Source organism: Cetorhinus maximus, chromosome 12 (assembly GCF_964194155.1).
Source record: "Cetorhinus maximus chromosome 12, sCetMax3.hap1.1, whole genome shotgun sequence".
NCBI classification, from domain to species: Eukaryota; Metazoa; Chordata; class Chondrichthyes; order Lamniformes; family Cetorhinidae; genus Cetorhinus; species Cetorhinus maximus.
The window spans coordinates 123,529,062-123,550,380 of NC_135890.1; the positions used below are offsets into that span (position 1 = coordinate 123,529,062).

Below are 21,319 nucleotides of genomic sequence, written 5' to 3' on the forward strand. Positions count from 1 at the left end.
ATTGGCAGCGGTGGATCTGTTACACTGACTTACCCCCGTACCGAGGTGGCAATGCTACGGTGAAGTGACCGCTCGGAGTTCCCTCACAACCGCCTGTGGTACCTGCGGCTCTGATTTGCTTCCGTCTTTCCTGGCCTGGCATCAGTGAGAGCTCCTGGCCGTGACGGTGAAGCTTGGGACTCATTAAGCTGGTGGAATAGACTCAACAGCAACAACCGGCATTTATATAGCACTTTTAACATAGTCAAAAGACCAAGATATTTCACAGGAGCATTATCAGATGAAACTTTAGGGAGGGTATTCCAGAGCTTATGGCCCAGGCAACTGAAGGCACACTCACCAACAATGGGGTGATTAAAACCAAGAATGAGCAAGAAGCCAAAACTAGAGGAGCGCAGAGATCAATATCTCGGAGGGTATTAGTGAGATAGGAAGGGCAAAACAGGTTGTGGCAGCTGTATTTTTTTTTACTACTAAGTGATGAAGTTACAGTTTTTATACACCGGTCCTCAACCACTCCAATACATTTCCCCAAGGGGCACTGCTACTGTTGGGCCTTTGGTTTTTAATAATTACAGCATTTTACATAATTGGGTCTAACTTACTTGGATTTATTTCGCTGACTTTGTACACTTGCTCATGTTTCAGATTTTAAGAAGCAAAGGGTGCAAGACTGAAGAACAGTTCAGGAAGGTTCAAACTAAGGTAAAACCTGACACATGAACTGGCCCAGCCTTTGTGTGCTGTATAATATCACACTCACTATCGCACTCAAACATTCACAGACTCTGAACTTACCTTCAAGTAGTACTGCTTCTTACCCATACTGTTTAGTGGAGGTGAAACCTAGACTCCAGAGTGTGTGGCAATAGCTAGTCCCCTGCTTTCTGAGATTTGGTTTACTCAGGGACTTTTGCAATGGTGCTATTACTCCCATCCTTACACCGGAACCAACTCTGGAAAAACTACTCTTTCAACATTTGCACCTATACTACCCAGTAACCAATGCAGAGACAAGAGACCGCTGCAACCAGAGCAATAAATGATGGAGTAGCATACACACAGCTTCATCTGCACCCCAAAGCTCTCTCATATTTAGCTAAGCAGCTGACAAAAGCAGTTTGGATGTGCTTGCTACAATGCAAACTCCAGCTGCATCAGAGTTGCTGTGACTGTTATTTTCCTTCAGTTCCAATACATGAAGATCAATTATTTACAATTTTACACTTTAATGTTATCCATGTTTATTTTTAAATCATAATTAATTGTTATATCACAGATTTATCTTAGAGTTGTTCCTCAGTGGGAGGGACACTCAGCTCTGCATCAGAGGACCAAAGGTTCAATCCTCACTCCAGAGTCACTTTAGCGCAGTACGGAAGGAGCACCACACTGTCGAAGGGTCAGTACTGAGGGAGTGCTGCACTGTCGGAGGGTCAGTACTGAGGGAGTGCTGCACTGTTGGAGGGTCAGTACTGAGGGAGTGCTGCACTGTTGGAGGGTCAGTACTGAGGGAGTGCTGCACTGTTGGAGGGTCAGTACTGAGGGAGTGCTGCACTGTTGGAGGGGCAGTACAGAGGGAGTGCTGCACTGTTGGAGGGACAGTACTGAGGGAGTGCTGCCCTGTTGGAGGGTCAGTACGGAGGGAGTGCTGCATCATTGGTGGATCAGTACTGAGGGAAACCTGTCAGTGTGTCAGCGTTGGAGGAACAGCATTGAGGGAGCACAGCACTGCACCAGATGCTGTACCCTCTCTTGTCTGGAATAGTTAAGGCGGAGCCAGAAAAAGTTTGAAGAAACTCCCGAGCATCCAGCTTTTCTATGGGTTCGGACAGATGTTGAAGATCCCATGATGCTATTCAAAAAGCTGGAATATTGTGATGTCCTGATCAACATTTCTCACTCAAACAAAACTGATCATCAGAACAAGCCTCAGGATGAAGCTCAGAAAAACAGATTTTCAGTATTTTCAACACAAATAACATCCACTGAATGCAGAACAGCCAATTGAATATTGAGGCACACAGTAGGATATAAGTCAGAGGTAATGGTTGAATTATTCAGAGCTCTGGTCAGTCCCCACCTTGAGCACTGTGTCCATTTCTGGTCAGTCCCCACCTTGAGCACTCTGTCCATTTCTGGTCAGTCCCCACCTTGAGCACTGTGTCCATTTCTGGTCAGTCCCCACCTTGAGCACTCTGTCCATTTCTGGTCAGTCCCCACCTTGAGCACTCTGTCCAGTTCTGTCTCTCAGACAGAAGAGGGACCTTGAACCACTGGAGGCCAATTAGAGCCTTGTGGTTGATCTTTTTAATTCTTTCATGGGATATACCCAACATCCTGGGGGTTACCATTGACCAGAAACTGAACTGGACTAGCCATATAAATGCTGTGACTACAAGAGTGGGTCAGAGGCTGGAAATGCTGCAGCAAATAACTCAACTCCTGAATCCTTGAAGCCTGTCCACCATGTACAAGGCACAAGTCAGGAGTGTGATAGAATACTCTCCCCTTGCCTGGATGAATGCAGCTTCAACACACTCAAGAAGCTTGACACCGTCCAGGACAAAGCAGCCCCGCTTGATTTGCACCCCATCCACCACAATAAACATTCACTTTCCCCACCATCGACACACAGTAGCAGCAGTGTGTGTACTATTCACAAGATGCACTGCAGGAACTCACTAAGCCTCCTTTGACAACATCTTCCAAACCTTTGACCTCTGCCATCTAGAAACACAAGGGCAGCAGATACATGGGAACACCACCGCCTGCAAGTTCCACTCCAAACCACGCACCATCCTGACTTGGTACTATATCGCTGCTCCTTCAATGTCACTGGGTCAAAATCCTGGAACTCCCTCTCTAACAGCACTGTGGGTGTTCCTATAACACTTGGACTCCAGCAGTTCAAGAAGGCAGCTCACCACCACCACCTCGAGGGCAACTAGGGATGGACAATAAATGCTGGCCCAGCCAGTGACACCTACATCCCGTGAATGAATATTTTTTAAAAAGCCTTTGGCTGAAAATTGTCATCTGTGATGCTGGGGACAATGCACTTAGAAAAACACGTGATTAGGACAAGTCAACATGGGTTTACTAAAGGGAAAGCCCATTTGACAAATTTCTTTAGAGTTTTTTGAGAATATAACTAGTAGGGGTAGATATTAAAAATGAATCAGTAGATGTTTTATACTTGGATTTCCAAAACACATTTAATAAGGTGCTACAGAGAAGATTTATCAGCAGAATAAGGGGTTATGGAGTTGGGGTTAATATATTAGCGTGGATAGAGGGCAGACAGGAAACAGTGCGCATCAATGTGTCGGTGCAGACTCGATGGGCCGAAGGGCCTCTTCTGCACTGTGTGATTCTGTGATCTTCAGGTTGGCAGTCTGTGATTACTGGAGTGCTGCAAGGGTCAGTGCTGGGGCCTCAGCTATTTACTATCTATATTAATGACTTCGATGAAGAGACAGACGGTGGGGTTTCCACACCCGCCCGCCACTGCGATCTCCCAGTGCCGCCGCAAGCCAATGGGCTTCTGGCTGGGGGGAGCTGCCTCACCCACGGCGGGTCCCACCCGCGATGGGGCCGGAAAATCCCGGCCACAGAGTAATGTATCTGTGCTTTCTGATAAGCTAGGTGGAAAGGTAAGCAGTGGGGAAGACACACAGGCTGCAGAGAGATATCGACAAGTGAAGTGAGTGGGCAATGAAATGGCAGGTGGAGTATAATGGGGAAGTGTGTAGTTTTTCACTTGGCCATAAGGTATGAAACTTGTAAATGTTGATATTCAGAGGGACTTGTATAAGGAGCACAAAGTTAACACGCAGGTACAGCAAGCAATTGGGAAGCAAATTGCATGTTGACTTTTATTGCAAGGGAACTAGTACAGGAATAAAGAAGTCTTGCTACAATTATAGGGCTATGGTGAGGCCACATCTGGAATGCTGTGTGCAGTTTTGGTCACCACATTTAAGAAAGGATATATTTGCATCGGAGGAGGGACAGCGAAGGTTCACTAAATTGGTCCCTGGGAAGAGGGGATTGTCCTATGATGATAGGCTGAGTAATTTAGGCCTATAAACTCTGGAGTTGAGAAGAATGAAAGGTGATCTCATTGAAGCATACAAGATTCTGAAGGGGCTTGATAGGGTGGATGCTGAGAGATTGTTTCCGTTGATCGCGGAATCTAAAACACGGCACAGTCTCAGGATAAGGGACCGATCATTTTAGACTGAGGTGGGTTGTGGATGTTAAAGGCTGGGGTAGACAGGTTTTTGGTGTCCCGGAATCGAGGGATATGATGATAAGGTAGGAGAGCGGTGTTGAAGCCTAAAATCAGCCATGATCCTATTGAATGGCGGAGCAGGCTTGAGGGGCCATATGGTCCACTGCTGCCCCTATTTCCTGTGTACTGTGGGATCTTGCTGTGTGATCGTGGCAGCTGTATTACAACATCACATTGTGTCAAGTCCATCAATATGACTGAGCAAAGCATATTAATATTTGATAACCATCAAGTCTCACTGAGCTGTCCTGTCCCCTCAGATCGATGAGGAAGTTCAGAGAAGAAAGTCACTCAGTCAGCATAGTTTGGAGAGAACGGGCATTATTTCAACGTGTTACAGACCACTGAATCCTGGGCTCTATGTTTTACAGGTAGGAACCAGTCTTTGTTGATCCACTGTACGACTTCACCTACATTAAGAGATTTAATTAGGGCACGTACCATGGAATACAGAAAACATCCAAGGTTATCTTACCAGGAATTTAAGCAGTGCAGATGCTGTGGATGGATTTTGTTCAGGCCATGCTTTTCTCACATTTTTTTGTTTTTCTTTATTCTGTGTGATCCAAAAATGGAACTCTGGAATTTATTTTTCTGTTTGTCACCTGCTCCTCGTCTTTCCAAAGCAGAACTGAGTGGTGCCACTCTGGGTCCCCAAGACTTGGCCTTGCAGCTAGTGGATATTATTTGACAGACACTTAGGCTGATGTTAGAAACAAATGATAGAATAGGAAAAAAAGACAGGCAAGCAGTTTAATAAAAAAACACAGGAAATGCTGGAAATACTCAGCAGGTCTGGCAGCATCTGTGGAGAGAGGAAAACAGTCTTAATGTTTCAGGTCAATGACCTTTCATCAGTAACCTTTCTGAAGTTCAGGAGAGGTCAGTCTGAGATAATAAACAGTACTACACTAACTGGAAGTCAATCTTCCTCCATTTGCACACACTGTCAGCATGGCTTCTTTAATTGGCTTCTTGTTTCTGTTGGATTAATTTACTGGAAGTGTATACAGGATTTTCTATTTAGAACATGTCAGCTTATAATGTTTCACCTTTGTTCTCTGTCATTTCAAATTTCGGTGGCAGGGGATGGGCACAAACAAGCTGTTGTTGGAACGCCATCGGGGCTGCAGGGCCAAAGGGTTAACCTGTTTCCTTCTTTATAAAACTACTTCACGACTGAAGACGCTAAAAGCATCCCAATAATAGCAGAAAATCAGGGCTAAAAGAAAGGCGAACTTAAAACAGTCACGATTACTAGAGAAAAAGTACTAGGCAAACTAATGGAACTAAAGCCTGAAATGGACCAGATGGCCTGCATCCTAGAATCTTAAAGGAAGTGACTGCAGGGATAGTGGATGCATTGGTTGTAATCTTCTAAAAGTATAGATTCTAGAAAAGAACCAGCAGATTTGAAAACTGCAAATGTAACACCACTATTCAAGGAGGGAGACAGAAAGCAGTAAACTATAGGCCAATTAGCCTAAGTCTATCATTGAGGAGATGCTGGTATCCGTTATTAAGGAGATTGCAGGAGGACATTTAGAAAATCATAATAAAATCAAGCAGAGCCAATGTGGCTTTAAGAAAGGCAAAACAAGATTTGACAACTTTACTAGAGTTTGTTGGGGATGTAACAGGAAGGGTGGATATAGGGGAACCAGTAGATGTGTATTTGGATTTCCCAAAAGGCATTCGATAAGGTGCCACATAAAAGGTTACTGCACGGGATAAGAGCTCCTGGTGTTGGGGTTAATACATTAGCATAGATAGAGGATTGGTTAAAGAACAGGAAACAGTTGGGATAAATTGGTAATTTTCAGATTGGCAAACTGTAACTATTGGAGGGCCACAGCGATCAGTGCTGGGGCCTTCAACTATTTACTATCTATAATAATGACTTGGATGAAGGACCGCATGTATTGTAGCCAAATTTGCTGACAATCCAAATATAGATGGGAAAGCAAGTTGTGAAGAGGATACAAAGAGTCTGCAAAGGGATATAGATAGGTTAAGTGAGTGGACAGAAATTTGGCAGATGCAGTATAATGTAGAAAATGTCTGCTTCTGTAGGAAGAATAGAAAAATTGAATATTATTTAAATGGAGAGATACTGCAGAATACTGTGGAAGAGAATTCTGGGTGTCCTTATACATGAAACACAAAAGGTTAGCATGCAGCTACAGCGAGTAATTAGAAAGGCAAATGGAAAGTTGGCCTTTATTGTATGGGGGATGGAATATATAAAGTCAGGAGGTCTTGCTACAACTGTACAGAGCATTGGTGAGGCCACATCTAGAGTACTGTGTACAGCTTTAGTCTCCTCACTTAAGGAAGGATATACTGTGTTACGGACAGGAGGGGGTTTAATTTAAAATAGCCCTGATTTTTCCACTCACAACCCTGTCCGTAAACAGAAAGGTGTTTTGAATTTTGATTTCCCACTTTATAAGTGGTGGCATATTTTCTCCAACCCTTCAGTTTTGGAGTGACCCAATCCTCTATTAATAACCCCACAGCAAACTCAAGATAAGGTAAAATAAGAGGGGTAGTTTATTTTACATACACACAAAAACGTGGGAAGCGGGTTTGGCAATGTCCACCCCTTTTTGGTATTCATACAGTGAAAGAGGGATAAAGGGAAGAAAGGGGTTCAGGGCAAAAGACCACGATAAAAATAAGAATTATGGGTTCACACGAGTCCAGAAGCGAAGTCTAAGAAGGAATTCTTTCGCAGAGGTCAGCTGGCTGAAGATCGGTGGTGTAAGACTCGCTTTTCTGGTGATGATGATGTCCCAAGATGAAGTAGGCATGCTGAAATTGAATCAGTTCTGTAGGCAATAGTACAAAATCTTTCCAGCAGAGTCAGGTTAGATGGGGGCCAGTTGTCCAACCTGGCCAGAGCTTGCTTCTGTGTGGCCTGCCAGTCGGATGTTAACCAGCAGACTGAAGATAAAAAAACCAAAAGCTGTATAATTAAAGCAACTCAAACAGCTCAAGCCTCATTCATGTGACAGGGTGGTTTCAGGTCGAGCTATTTAGCTAACGAGGCCCTTTGTTAAAACCTATTGTGCTTTGAGCAGTTAACTGTAGAACGATTAGCACAACGTTGGAGATGAGGAGTCACAAATAGCTTTGCCTTTGTCTATCGCTGGCTGATGCAGATGTCTCATCTATCCTTTGTGTTGGCTTGGCTGGAATGTTTGTACACTACAAGGACTGTTACGTTCCAGGGGTTTGAGGTGTTAGTCTTTGTCCATTTTTAAACTGCTCAGAAATTCCCAGAACTACCATCATGTGGTCAGTGGTGGCCATTTTCGCAGTCCAGCCATTTGTCCATTCTGAAAAAACCGAGTTTAAACAAGAGAATATGGAAGCGAAACCCATTTCTTTTAGATTTTTTTTTCTGTGTCATCTCAGCGGGACATTTGTATTGGAGGCTGTTCAAAAAAGGTTGATTCATGGGATGAAGGGGTGGTTTTATGAGGAAAAGTTGAGCAGGTTGGGTCTATTCTCATTGGAGTTCTGAAGAATGAGAGGTGATTTTATTGAAAAATACGATTCTGACACAGTAGATGGTGAGAGGATGTTTCTTCTTCTGGGGGAATTTAGAAATAGGGGGCACAGTTTCAAAATAAGGGGTGTCTCATTTAAGGCAGAGATGAGGAGGAATATCTGCTCCCTGAGGCTTGTTAATCTTTGGAATTCTCTTCCCCAAAGAGCAGTGGAGCCTGGGTCAGTGATTATCTTCAAGGCTGAGTTAGACACATTTTTGATCTACCTAATACTGCAAAGGCTATGGATCCTGACAATACTCTGGCAATAGTATTGAAGACTTGTGCTCCAGAACTTGCCGCGCCCCTAGCCGAACTGTTCCAGTACAGCAACAACACTGGCATTTACCCAACAGTGTGGAAAATTGTCCTGTCCACAAAAAGCAGGTCAAATCCAAACTAATCAATTACTGCCCCATCAGTCTACTCTCGAACATCAGTAAAGTTATGGAAGGGGTCATCAACAATGCTATCAAGCAGCACTTGCTTAGCAATAACCTGCTCACTAACGCTCATTTTGGGTTGCGCCTGGATCACTTGAGCTCTTGACCTCATTACAGCCTTGGTTGAAACATAGACAAAAGAGCTGAACTTCAGAGGTGAAGTGAGAATGACTGGCCTTGACATCAAGGCAGCATTTGACCGAGTGTGGCATCAAAGAGCCTTAGCAAAACTGGAGTCAATGGGAATCAGGAGGAAAACTCTCCACTGGTTGGAGTCATACCTAGCACAAAGGAAGACAGTTGTGGTTGTCTCAATCACCTCAGCTCCAGGACATCACTAAAGGAGTTCCTCAGGGTAGTGTCCTTGGCCTAACCATCTTCAGCTACTTCATCAATGACCTTCCTCTCATCATAAGGTCAGAAGTGGGGGTGTTCGCTGATGATTGCACAATGTTCAGCACCATTCCTGACAACTCATTCTGAAGCAGTCAATGTCCAAATGCAGCAAGACCTTAACAATATCCAGGCTTGGGCTGACAAGTGGCAAGTATCATTCGTACCAAACAAGTGATAGGCAATGACCATCTTCAACAAGAGAGAACCTAACCATCGCCCCATGACGTTCAATGGTTTTACCATCACTGAATCCCCCACTATCAACATCCTGGGAGTTACCATTGACCAGAAACTGAATTGGACTAGCCATATAAATACTGTGGCTACAAGAACAGGTCAGAGGCTGGGAATCCTGCGGTGAGTAACCCACCTTCTGACTCCCAAAAGCCTGTCCACCATCTAAAAGGCACAAGTCAGGAGTGTGCTAGAATACTCTCCACTTGCCTGGATGAGTGCAGCTCCAACAACACTCAAGAAGTTTGACATCGTCCAGAACAAAGCAGCCCCGCTTGATTGGCACCACATCCACAAACATTCTCTCCTTCCACCACTGACACACAGTAACAGCAGTGTGTACCATCTACAATTTGCATTGTAGGAAGGCTCCTTAGACAGCACCTTCCAAACTCACGACTTCTACCACCTAGAAGGACAAGGGCAGCAGATAGATGGGAACACCACCACCTGGAAGTTCCTCTCCAAGTCACTCACCATCCTGACTTGGAAATATATCAGCTGTTCCTTCACTCTCGCTGGGTCAAAATCCTGGAACTTCTTCCCTAACAGCACTGTGGGTGTACCTGCACCACATGGACTGCAGTGGTTCAAGAAGGCATCTCACCACCACCATCTCAAGGGCCGTTAGAGGTGGGCAATAAATGCTGGCTTAGCTAACGACGCCCACATCCAATGAACGAGTTAAAAAAAAAACCGGGGAGGCAGGAGTTATGAGGGGCAGACAGGACAGTGGAGTTAAGGCCAAGGCCAGATCAGCCATGACCTTATTGACTGGCAGAACAGGGTTGAGGGGCTGAATGGCCTACTACTATTTCTTACGATTTTATGGTGCAGCAGCTACTGAACTCTACATAGTATTTAGGAATTGTCTAAGCTTAACTTCAGTTTCCTAACCCTTTAGTAGAAGAACCAAGTGCTGGATGTTGGTAATGGGAAGAAACCTTGCTGACCCACAGACTGATGTGTAAACCTGTCCGTTTTACCAATTGGCAGCATTTACATTTTTGAAAACTCTTGCTAGATTTATTTTGATTTTTTTAAAATAGGGAAACACCTTAACTAGGACTGGTTAAGTGTCTCCTGTGGCTCATTGGGTAACACTCTGGCCCTTGAGTCAGAGGCCGTGTGTTCAAGCCCCACTCCAGATACACAAAATCCAGGCTCACACTTCCCATGCAGTACTGAGGAAGTGTTGCACTGTCAGAGATGCTGTTTTTCAGATGAGTGTTACGCTGAGACCCCGTCTAACCTCTCTGGTGGACATAGAAGATCCCACAGTCACTATTTTGAAGAAGATTATGAGAGTTCTCTCCGGTGTCCTGGTAAATATTTATCCCTCAATCGACATTTAATCAACAATTATCTGCTCGTTATCATGTTGCTGTTTGTGGGAGTTTGCTGTGCGCAATTGTGTTTCCTAAATTACAAAGTACTTAGTTCAAAAAGTACTTCAAGAGCTGTGAAGTGCTTTGGATTGTCCTGAGGTGGTGAAAGGCACCATTTAAGTGCAAGTCTGTCTTTCTTACCAGCATTGCGGTGGTAGAGTTGATGCACTGTTATCTGTCAGTAACCACATAACCCTGTTGTTACATCAGCGAATATTTGGTGTTCATGGGGACCAGATTCATACTGTGTTCAGTCTTGTATTAAAGAAGTTGATATGTTTATTCATTGTGCAGTGTGAAAAACAATGCTGTGCTTTGTTTGTTTTTCCAGGAATCCTTCCTTGCTCCAGAATTCTGTGATATAGTCGCCTACTGCAGAAGTGAGGATGCAGATCTTGAAGGACTGCTGGACCGTGTTCATTTATTACCAGGTGTGTGTTTAAAACTTTTGTTCAAGAGCAAGAAATAAGGATAGTGTTTTGTACAAATAGACTGATATTCATTAGACAGGAATGTTAAATATTTCTGTACAAATTCACTATAGCTTGAGGAAAATTTGGATAAAATTGTAACAATACAGGAAGAGGAAGATGTAAAATGAAGCAATCAGTCCCATTAGAGCAGTATGCCTGGTCTGGTGATGTAATCTTGTGCTGTGAAGTTTAGTGTATTTATACTGTATGGTTGTGGGAACAGAGTGACTTTGTTGTGACTGTGTAGAAGCGTTAACTGTTTTACACTCCCCAGGTAGACGTTGCCTGATCTGAGTAATTCCTGAATTTTCTGTTTTTAGTCCAGCCTAGACCTGTTGGGCTGAATGGCCTGTTTCTGTGCTGTCAGCTGGTGGTAACTTCCAGCTAGAACCATGGAGTTCCTTTGGATTCTTTTAAGAAACAATTAGGAAAAAGTGAGTGGTCAGAGCAAAGATGCTTTGAAATCTAAACCTAGGGAACGAGAACACAAGGAGAAAAAAGTCATTTTCAGCTGAACAAAACCCTGGTTAAACTACACCTGGAGAACAGTTCTAGGCACCACACCTTAGTATTTAGAAGGTTTAAGGGGTGATTTGATCATATTTTTAAAAATATTATGGGGAACTGATAGGGTAGATAAACATTTTCTACTAGTTGGGGAGTCTAGGACTTGGGGGCATTGTCAAAACAACTGAAACCAGACCCTTCAGAAGTGAAATTAGGAAAGATTTCTTCAACAAAGGTGCTAGAAATTTGGAACTATCTTCTGCAAATGGCAATTGATGCTAGATCAATTAATTTTAAAACGGAGGTTGACATATTTTTGTTAGTGAAACGTATGAAGATATACTGGGCAAAGGCAGGAAATTGGAGTTGAGTTACAGATCAGCCATCATCTCATTGAGTGGTGGAATAGCCTCAGGCCTAATGCCCTCCTCCTGTTCCAATGTCCCGATGTTTCCTATGTGTTCCTGAGAATGCCGGAGTTAAACTCAGTGCAAATAAATTGTTCCTGTGAACTGGATTCTGAGGCCAGTTTAAAACAAAAAGTTGCAATCCTCCATCATTCTTCTTCCAACTCGCCGAGGTTCTGCACTTCTTCAGAATCAGTGGAAGGTTTTGTGAAGCAGTCACAGGCCTAATGATAAAATTCCTGGTACTGAGGGCAGCCTGGACTGAAGATGGAGTCTGGAAAACCAAGGATTCTTGAGTGATGCTCAAATCAATTCCTGGCGGCATTATACCTGGAGCATCTCAGCTTGTGGGTGGGGGAGGGGGCAGAGAACCTATCAATACAGAGACTAATTATTGCAGGAGCTACATTCCTCCCCTCCCCTTGCAGAACCCTAACCCCTCTTTCTCAAAAAGGCTTCTGGGATTGGGTGGGAGGAATTCAAAATCTTAAAATGGAGATTGATAGTTACTTTTGTTAGTCGAGGATAATAAGGGTTCCGGAACCAAGGTGGGTAAATAGAGTTAAAGTACAGATCAGCCATGATCTAACTGAATGACTGAACAGGCTTGTGGGGCTGAACAGCTTCCTCCTTTTCTTAATTTTCTGTGTTGTTGTTATTCCTTTTCAGTTGTGTACAGATTAAATCACTTAATGGCCAGAATTTTTAGCTTGTTGGGCGAGTGTGCGCCAGACCCAAGCGAATGACATCCGGCGAGCGTCCCAACGCCATGGCGTGGGCGCGGGATTCACAACGCGCCCACTGACAATTAACAGGCCTATTCAGACCATTAACAATCTAATTGAATTAAATATTTTGCTGCCTGTCCATCCTTACTGTTGGGGGGGCAGGCGAAAAGGCCAAGTGGCCTTTGCATTTTTTGCGAAACCTCATCCACAGGCGGGATGAGGTTTCGATCATTACAAAAAAAAGTAAAAAGTTTTCATACTAATTTCTAACACGTCCTTGTTAATGTGACAGAGACACATGAGGGAACCTGTTTGTTAACATCTTAAAATGCTTTATTTTTACTTATTTATATCTTCGGCCCTGTGTCTCAGGGAGCTTTTCCTGCACGTGCACAAAGTTTCCCGCTCACCGTCCCCCTGCCCCATACAGGCAGCGCTGAGTCCCCCCCCCCACACACAGGCAGTGCTGAGCCCCGCTCGCCCCCCCCACCCCACACAGGCAGCCCTGAGGGACGTGTTTCACGCTGGGCAGGCCTTAACTGACCCGCCAGTGAAATCACGGTCCGGCCCCGATCGCGGGCGGCTTCCTGACCACTCCTGCCCACCCCCACCGAGCCCGAGCCCCCCCACCCCCACCCCTGCCCCCGCCGAGCCCGTCTGACAAGGTAAAAGCTCTGGCCAGTTTGTATAAAATGTTTCGAAAGGCCATTAGTTTATTGACTGTGTTTCTTGCTTCTCTCTCTCCTTGTAGCTGAGAGAGTTTATTCAGTTCCAGTTTTCACTGAGGAATTCTGCAGCCAGTTGATTGGAGAACTTGAGAATTTTGAACAGTCCGACATGCCAAAGGGCAGACCCAACACTATGAATAACTATGGGGTAAGATATGAAGACACACCTGGCCGGTCAGCTACAGTAACTGGCACCATTATTCACCAGTCACACTCTTCCATTACATCACAGGCATGAAAACCAGCTCTTTGATTGCCAGCTTCCTAACTGAGAGTCTGTGAATTGTTCTATACTTGAATAGACACTCTCCAGGTTCATTTCAGCCAGTGAAACTAGTTAAAGTCCTGTAAGGCAGAGAGAGAGACAGACGGGGAGAGAGCACAAGAGAGATGGGGAGAGAGCGAGAGAGAGACGAGGAGAACGAAAGAGAGACAGGGAGAGAGCAAGAGAGATGGAGAGAGCGCAAGAGAGAGAGAGACGGGGTGAGAGTATGAGAGCCGGGGTTGCGGGGGAGAATAGCGAGAGGGACACGGAGATGGAGAGGGAGGAAGAGAGGCAGACAGTCAGAGAGAGAGAGAGACAGACAGAGAAGAATATAAAATATAAACAGAAATTGTATGACTTTAAAATGGGGATGGATTTCAAAACACATCCATGAGGCAAAATGCTCAGCTCCAATAACTGCAATCTGTTAAATTACTGGTGAGGTAACAGGCTTGAATCACTGACTCCATTATTCCTCACCCTCTAATTGCTCTTCACCTACAGGTAAGATTGATGTAGAATTTACAGCACAGAATCTGCTCTGTGCTGGGGTTTATGCTCCACATGAGCTTCTTCCCACTTTATCTCTTTCCACCCTAATGATTCATTTTGATTCTTCAAGTGTAATGGGGTTAGAGATTGGCCTTGGGATGACATTCACACAAAATGTGGGGCTTGAATGAATTTGCAGCTGTTAAAACACAATGGGATTGATATTGGGGGGAAATATTGTCCTGGTTATTTTCAATTCGTCTGCTTTGGAGGTATTGGTTTTTAATTTTGTGATCAATTTCTGCTTATTGTACGAATACATAAAGACTGTGAATGGCACAGATTAAACATTTCCATCATCCGATCAAGGTGCTTTTAAATGAACTTGGATTTGATGAAACTTTTATTACTTCGCTGCGTGAGGATTATCTTCAGCCAATCACATCACTTCTTTACCCAGATTGTGGAGGTTGGAGGATGGACAGTCACAAAGCCTTTATAGTGAAATATGCTGTAAACCAAGACCGGGAATTAAGTTTCCATTACGACAACGCTGAAGTCACTCTAAATGTGTCACTCGGAAAAGATTTTAGTGAAGGAAACCTCTACTTTGGAGACATGAGACAGGTACTGTAGAAAATTTGTTCAGTTTTCATAGTCTCTCATTAACTCCCTCACCCTTTCTGCTTGTCCCTCAGTTTCCTTCCTCCTCGATTACCAGTGATCTTTAGCCAGTAAGTGTGACATCTCTGGCCATTCAAGTCTCAGCTGTGGCTCATTGGATAGCTCTCACGCCTCCTAGTTGGAATGTTGTGGGTTCAAGACCCACTTCAGGGACTTGACCAGACTGACATTCCCAGCACTGTGCTGAGGGTCAGTATTGAGGGAGTGCCGGACTGTCAAAGGGTCAGTACTGAGGGCGTGCCGCTCTGTTGGAGGGTCATTACTGAGGGAGTGGTGCACTGTTGGATGGCCAGTATTCAGGGAGTGCTGCAATGTCAGAGGATCAGTACTGAGAGAGTGCTGCAATGTCAGAGGATCAGTATAGAGGGAGTGCTGCAATGTCAGAGGGTCAGTACTGAGAGAGTGCTGCAATGTCAGAGGATCAGTACTGAGAGAGTGCTGCAATGTCAGAGGATCAGTATAGAGGGAGTGCTGCAATGTCAGAGGGTCAATACTGAGAGAGTGCTGCAATGTCAGAGGGTTAGTACTGAGGGACGCTGCACTGTTGGAGGGTTAGTACTGAGAGACGCTGCACTGTCAGAGGGTTAGTACTGAGGGACGCTGCACTGTTGGAGGGTTAGTACTGAGAGACGCTGTACTGTTGGGGTGTCAGTACTGAGGGAGAGCTGAGCTATGGGAGAGCCAGTACTAGGTAAATGTTAAAGGGGTTTGTTACGGACAGGGTCAGAAGTGAACTGAAACCCTTGTAGCCTTTCCCTTCTTGTTTGACTTAAGTGTGGCTTTTGGAGAGGAAGGTGAATGTGTTTCGTAGTCCCCCAGAGTGTGCGGTCAATTTAAATAACAGCAGCAAGCTTTCCGGGTTTAAGTAAAGAGAGTTATTTATTCAGACATTCATCCCAAAAGTCTAAACACTACAGTCACTCAGTATATCCGTATACACACACACACATACACACCACACACACTCTCTTGAGAAAAAATATAGTTAGTGAGAATAGTTACTTTTACAAGTTGTGAACAAAAGAATAGTTGATAGTTCACTTGCCTGATCCATTGTAGAAGAACAGTCATTGCAGGCCTGATAAAGAAAGGAGCCTTCTTCACTCTTGAATTGTAGTTTAGATGAGTTCAAATAGCTGGAGTCGGATATCAGGATTATTGCAGGATGCCCTTGAAGAGATGAATGTTTGCAGGTCAGGAAGCTAGGCATTTGTGGTTTTCATATCAAGAGATCCAATTTCTTGACAAGTGGACTTGGATTTAGGAATCGGGCTGAAAGGCTTTTTAGATTTTACAGCCTCTTGTTCTTAAAATTCAACCCTGACACTGCCTTTTCTGCAGCTGTGGTGGCTTTTGGTGTTCTCTGCAGGCTGCACAGGTCTCTCTGGGCCTTCAGATGAAAACTCATTATCTCCAGCTGGTTTTGGTTACATGACATATTGGTTTTGTCCACCCAGAATGGCTGAGTTAAAAGCCATTGCTATACAATGGAGATAATGGATGAGTTCTTCACACTTACTCAGGATGAATTGGTTTCTGCCCAGCTCATTGTTATGGTTCCAACTCAGAGACTTGGAATCTGGACTTGTGTTTTGGGTAAATCCTTAAACAATAACAAGTGTAAATTCTGCATATAGTATTTGTCCGGGTGTATCCATTCCACCCTATCCAGGGGGATTCGTTTAGGAACTTTCTGGAAGCTGCAGGTAGTCTGTGTTGAAGATGCAAAGGTCACCTGACCCTTGGCAGCCATCTTAGCCACCTTGTGAATATCCATTAAAAAAAAAAGTTCCAGAAGCTTCCATATGAACACAGCCCATGTGTGAAGTTATGAATAGGACATGCTTTCACTGGGCATGACAGAGAGACCTGGGGGTGTGCGTACAGAAATCTTTGAAGGTGGCAGAATAAGTTGAGACGGGTTTTGAAAAAAGAAAACATGAGGAACCCTTGGCTTTATGATGAGAGCATAAAACACCCTTTATAAAACACTGATTCGGCCTCAACTTGAATATTGTGTTCAATTCTGGGATCACACTTTAGAAAGAATGTCATGACATTGGAGTGGGTGGAGAAGGGATTTACCAGAATGGTATCAATACGAAATACTTCAGTTATGTGGAGAGAATAGAGAAACTGGAGCAGAGTAGGTGAAGGGGAGATTTAATGGAGATATTCAAAATCATGAAGGGTTTTGATAAACTGAATAAAGAGAAACGAGTAGCAAAGGGACCGTAACCAGAGGAGACAGGTTTAAGGTGATTAGCAAAAGAAAGGCAGCATAGGGAAACATTTTTTTACACAGTGGGATACATTGTCCAAAAGCGTAATGGAAGCAAATTCAATTTCCAAAGGGAATTGGATAAGTACTAGAAGGGAAAAAATTACAGGGATCTTGCTGTGTGCAAATTAGTTGCTGCATTTCCTACATTATAACAGTGACTACACTTTAAAACATTGGTTGTAAAGTGCCTTGGCATTATGAAAGATGCTATATAAATGCAGATTCTTTCTTTTCCCTTTCGATATATCAGCTCGAACACTGGAACATTTTCAACTTGGCCCCACACCTGAAAATGCAGCAGGAGCGTTATATGCCTATCAGCAAAAAAAAACATTTATTTGGCACAAATAACCACCATCTGTTCAGTTACCAGTGAAGAATCCAGCTGACTCACTGTGACTGAATCAACTCCCTCCCTAACAGCACAGTGGGTGTACCTACACCACAGGGACTGCAGCAGTTCAAGAAGGCAGCTCACCACCACCTTCTCAAGGGCAGCTAATGGCAGACAATAAATACTGGCCTTGCCAGCAAAGCCCACATCCCATGAATGATTTTTTAAAAAAGTTCCAGGCACTAAACAGGTGACTTAAAGCCAGTCAGGAACAAAGAACGACCTCTCGTTCCTCAATAGCAACATCAAATCGCCCTATTTTCCATTCATGAATTAGTAGATGCTACAAAACCAACTAATGAAAACACATTTCTCCATCTCAGATCATGGTTCTGGTCCTTTTTGAGTTATTGATTACATAAGTTTAAAAAGTTACGTTTAGGAGCATTGTAAACACATGGAGAGAATTCTCAGGACTCAAACTTTACCATAAATGTATGTGTTTCATTTCCAAAATCCCTGCATTCTGGCTATCTGGGCTACCTCCAGAGTCCCGGAATGTAACCAGGTATCAACTGCGCGTTGCAGTTTCTCTGTTACCATTTCCCACGCTGTAAACACATCGATATATACCAGACTGGGTAAGAATGACAGGTTTCCTTCACTAAACAACATCAAACCGAAAAGGAAGAGTTGCATTTCTATAGCGCAATTCATGACCTCAGGATGTCTTGAAGCGATTTACAGTCAATTAAACACTTTTTGAAGTATTGTCACTGTACAACAGTGTAGGGAATGTAGCAGCTAGTTTGTGCACAGCAAACTCCCAACAACAGCAATGTGATAAATGACTAGATGATGTTTTAGTGAAGATGTTTGAGGGATAAATATTGGCCAGGATTCTGGAGTGAACACCCTCTGTTCCTTAAAATAGTGACCATGGAATCTTCCAAATTTAACTGCGAGGGATGCAGAGCTTTGGTTTGTCTCATTGGAAAGATGGCATCTCCGACAGTGCAGCAGCCCCTCAGGACTGGGGGTGCTGGCCTAGATTACGTGCTCAAATCTCATGACTGAGTCAGCGAATTGGTGAACCAAAAGCAAAGTATTGAAGTTGCTGGAAATCTGAAATAAAGATATAAGAAAGCAGAAATACTCAGTAGGTCTGGCAGCATCTGAGCAGAGAGAAACAGAGTTAGCGTTTCAGGTCAGTGACCCTCCATCAGAATTAGTGAACCAATTGGGTTTTTCTGGCAATCTGACGGCTTCATGGCTGCTTTTATTGAGACCGGCTTTTTATTTCCAGATCTTGCTAATTCAATTCAAATTCTCAACTGGCCACAATGAGATTTTAAATCACATTCTCTGGATTATTGGTCTAGTTACATAATCAGCCCACCATCAACATTCTGAGGACTACCATTGACCAGAAATCTAACTGAACCAGCCATATAAATACTGTGCCCACAAGGACAGGTTTGAGGCTGGAAATGCTTTAGTGAGCAGCTCACCTCCTGTCTCTCCAAAACCTGCCCACCATCTACTAGGCACAAGGCAGGAATGTTGGGCCTATTCTCATTGAAGTTCAGAAGAATGAGAAGCGATCTTATTGAAATATATAAGATTCTGAGGGGGATTTGCAGGGTGGATGCTGAGAGGATGTTTCCCCTTGTGGGGGAATTTAGGGTTAGGGGCACAGTTAAAAAATAAAGGATTCCCATTTAAGATGAGAGATTTCTTACACGAGGGTCGTTAGTGTTTGGATTTCTCTTCCCCCAGGGAGCAGTGGAGGCTGGGGCATTGAATACATGCAGGGCTGCGTTGGACAGATTTTTGATCCACTGGGGAGGTAAGGGTCTGGGGACAGGCAGGAATGTGGAGTTAAGGTCACAATCAGTTGGGCCGTGCATGATCTTATTGAATGATGGAGCATAGCCTACTCCTGTTCTAATTTCTTATGTGCTTATGTGATGGAATACGCTCCTTTGTCTAGAGGAGTGCAGCTCCAACAATATTCAAGAAGCTCGACACCATCCAGGACAAAGCAGCCCCACTTGAGTGGCACCACATCCGCAAACATTCACTCCCTCCACCACCGACGCACAGTAGCAGCAGTGTGCACCATCTACAAGATGCACTGCAGCAACTTAGCAAGGCTCCTTAGACAGCACCTTCCAAACCCAGGACCACTCCCATCTAGAAGGACAAGGGCAGCAGATAGATGGGAATACCACCATCTGGAAGTTCCCCTCCAAGTCCCTCACCATCCTGACTTGGAAATATATTCACTGTCGCTGCGTCAAAATCCTGGAACTCCCTCCCTAACAGCACTGTGGGTGTACCTACACCACATGGACTGCAGCGGTTCAAGAAGGCAGCTCACCATCACCTTCTCAAGGGCAACTAGGGATGGGCAGTAAATGCTGCCCTTAGCCAACGAAGCCCACATCCCAAGAACGAATTTTTAAAAAACTCTGCTGGTGTATAAACATTAATTAGTTGTTTGTCTGCACCTTGTGGTCTCAGGTTCCAATAAGTGAGAGCGAGTGTGTAGAGATTGAGCACAGAAAGTGTCACGGACTGCTCCATCGAGGCCAACATTGCCATGGAGCCCTACCTATCTCCTCAGGAGAACGCTGGAATCTCATCATATGGATGCGATCGTCTCCAGTTCGTAATGAGCTCTGCCCAATGTGTGACAGGAAGCCAGAATTGGTGGAAGCAGTGGGATTTGGAGATGGTTTCACCTCTGAGCTATCAGAGGTGCAGCAGGAGGCAGTGAGTGCCTGCACTTTAAATTAGTGAATTCCAAGCCGTGTTAGGTTTGTTCCTGCCCTGTTCAGGAAGGAGGTCCTGCACCCAGATACACATCCATTAACCTGGCTGATTCACACCCACTGGCAGAAGAAATGCCTTTTTAATTGAAGAATTATAGAAAACATTCATGCCATTTCTTTATTTCAAGCAGCATTTTCTCTCAATTATCTAGTAACGTGTGTGTTTGGGGTTTAAGAGTGTATAGTCTCTCTCTGTCTCTTAGATGTTTTAAGCCTTGCATGCTGCATTAAGGGAGCTCGAAGGTGCTGTCCCTCTCCCACCAATCCTCTTGTTGTCCAGATTTGGTGGATAAGGTCACGCCTGATTTAGCATCCCTCCTACAGTCTGATGGGACAGTCTGCACCTGGCACCTCTTTGCTGGATACTGGTTGCATCGTGGATTGAAAGTGTTTTTCCAGAGTGGAATTTCTCTGTTAGTGCTCAAACACTATTTAAATCAAGTGTGAAATGTAGAGTATGTGGACTGGAATTAAATACAATCTGTTCTTGGTACAGGTTAGCCCCAGTCAAAGACACATCATTGTGAGCTGGATCCGTTGAGGTCATTTTGTGTTGCCACTGTGATTTTGTTACTCTGTAATGGTCTTGTTAAATGTCCAGGGTGAACAAATGTTAAAACATTTTGGAATAAATTTGAATTATCTAATGCTCAATGAAAGATGTTAGTGTTGAAAATCAGGATACTTCAAAATGTCGTTCACTCAGTGAGTCTGGGACAAGAGTGCAAGTTGTGAACCGGACTGCAACAAATCTGATGTAAAAAATAAAGGATTTTGCAAAAACCCGATTGGTCTGGCCTTCATGGATTTGTGGTGCCACAGTGAACATTAACTAAAGCCTTGCCACTGTTGCCAACATCCCAAGAAAAGATATATTGAAAAAAATTATAGTAGAGCCAGTTATAGATAAACGCTCCCTCTATTCTATTACAAACTCTTAAGCTGCAATCCTTAATTTCTGACCGTACTGATGACCTGCGTCATTGACTCTGCACATGTTAGCACTAAGTTAGTGACTGTACTCAGGTCACCGGAGTGATGTGTTTGATGCTGTGGCTCATGCTCACCAAGAACTGGATTAAATAAATCAACTCACTTCACATATTTGCTGTCACTTGTTTCACTTTTTCACCCCTCTATTACCCTCTGTGGGGTAGAGCTAGAAGGAGTCCGTTTTTCTGAACTGGTTGCAAGATTTGTACAAAATGATAGAGCAAGTAATTGCCCCATTAAATGCCCCAAATTGACAAAGCCACAGCAGTAAAGTC

The 21,319-nt window shown here is 44.0% G+C and overlaps 1 protein-coding gene across 1 annotated transcript; it reads left to right on the forward strand.

Moving 5' to 3' along the window:
- The first annotated feature begins 474 nt into the window (after positions 1-474).
- On the forward strand, positions 475-20,837 carry ogfod2 (2-oxoglutarate and iron-dependent oxygenase domain containing 2). The gene is made up of 6 exons (XM_078554575.1): positions 475-705; positions 4,558-4,668; positions 10,644-10,743; positions 13,179-13,303; positions 14,282-14,539; positions 19,741-20,837. The coding sequence occupies exons 1-6, from the start codon at positions 640-642 to the stop codon at positions 20,014-20,016; spliced, it is 936 nt and encodes a 311-aa protein (XP_078410701.1). The 5' UTR covers positions 475-639; the 3' UTR covers positions 20,017-20,837.
- The last annotated feature ends 482 nt before the right edge of the window (positions 20,838-21,319 follow it).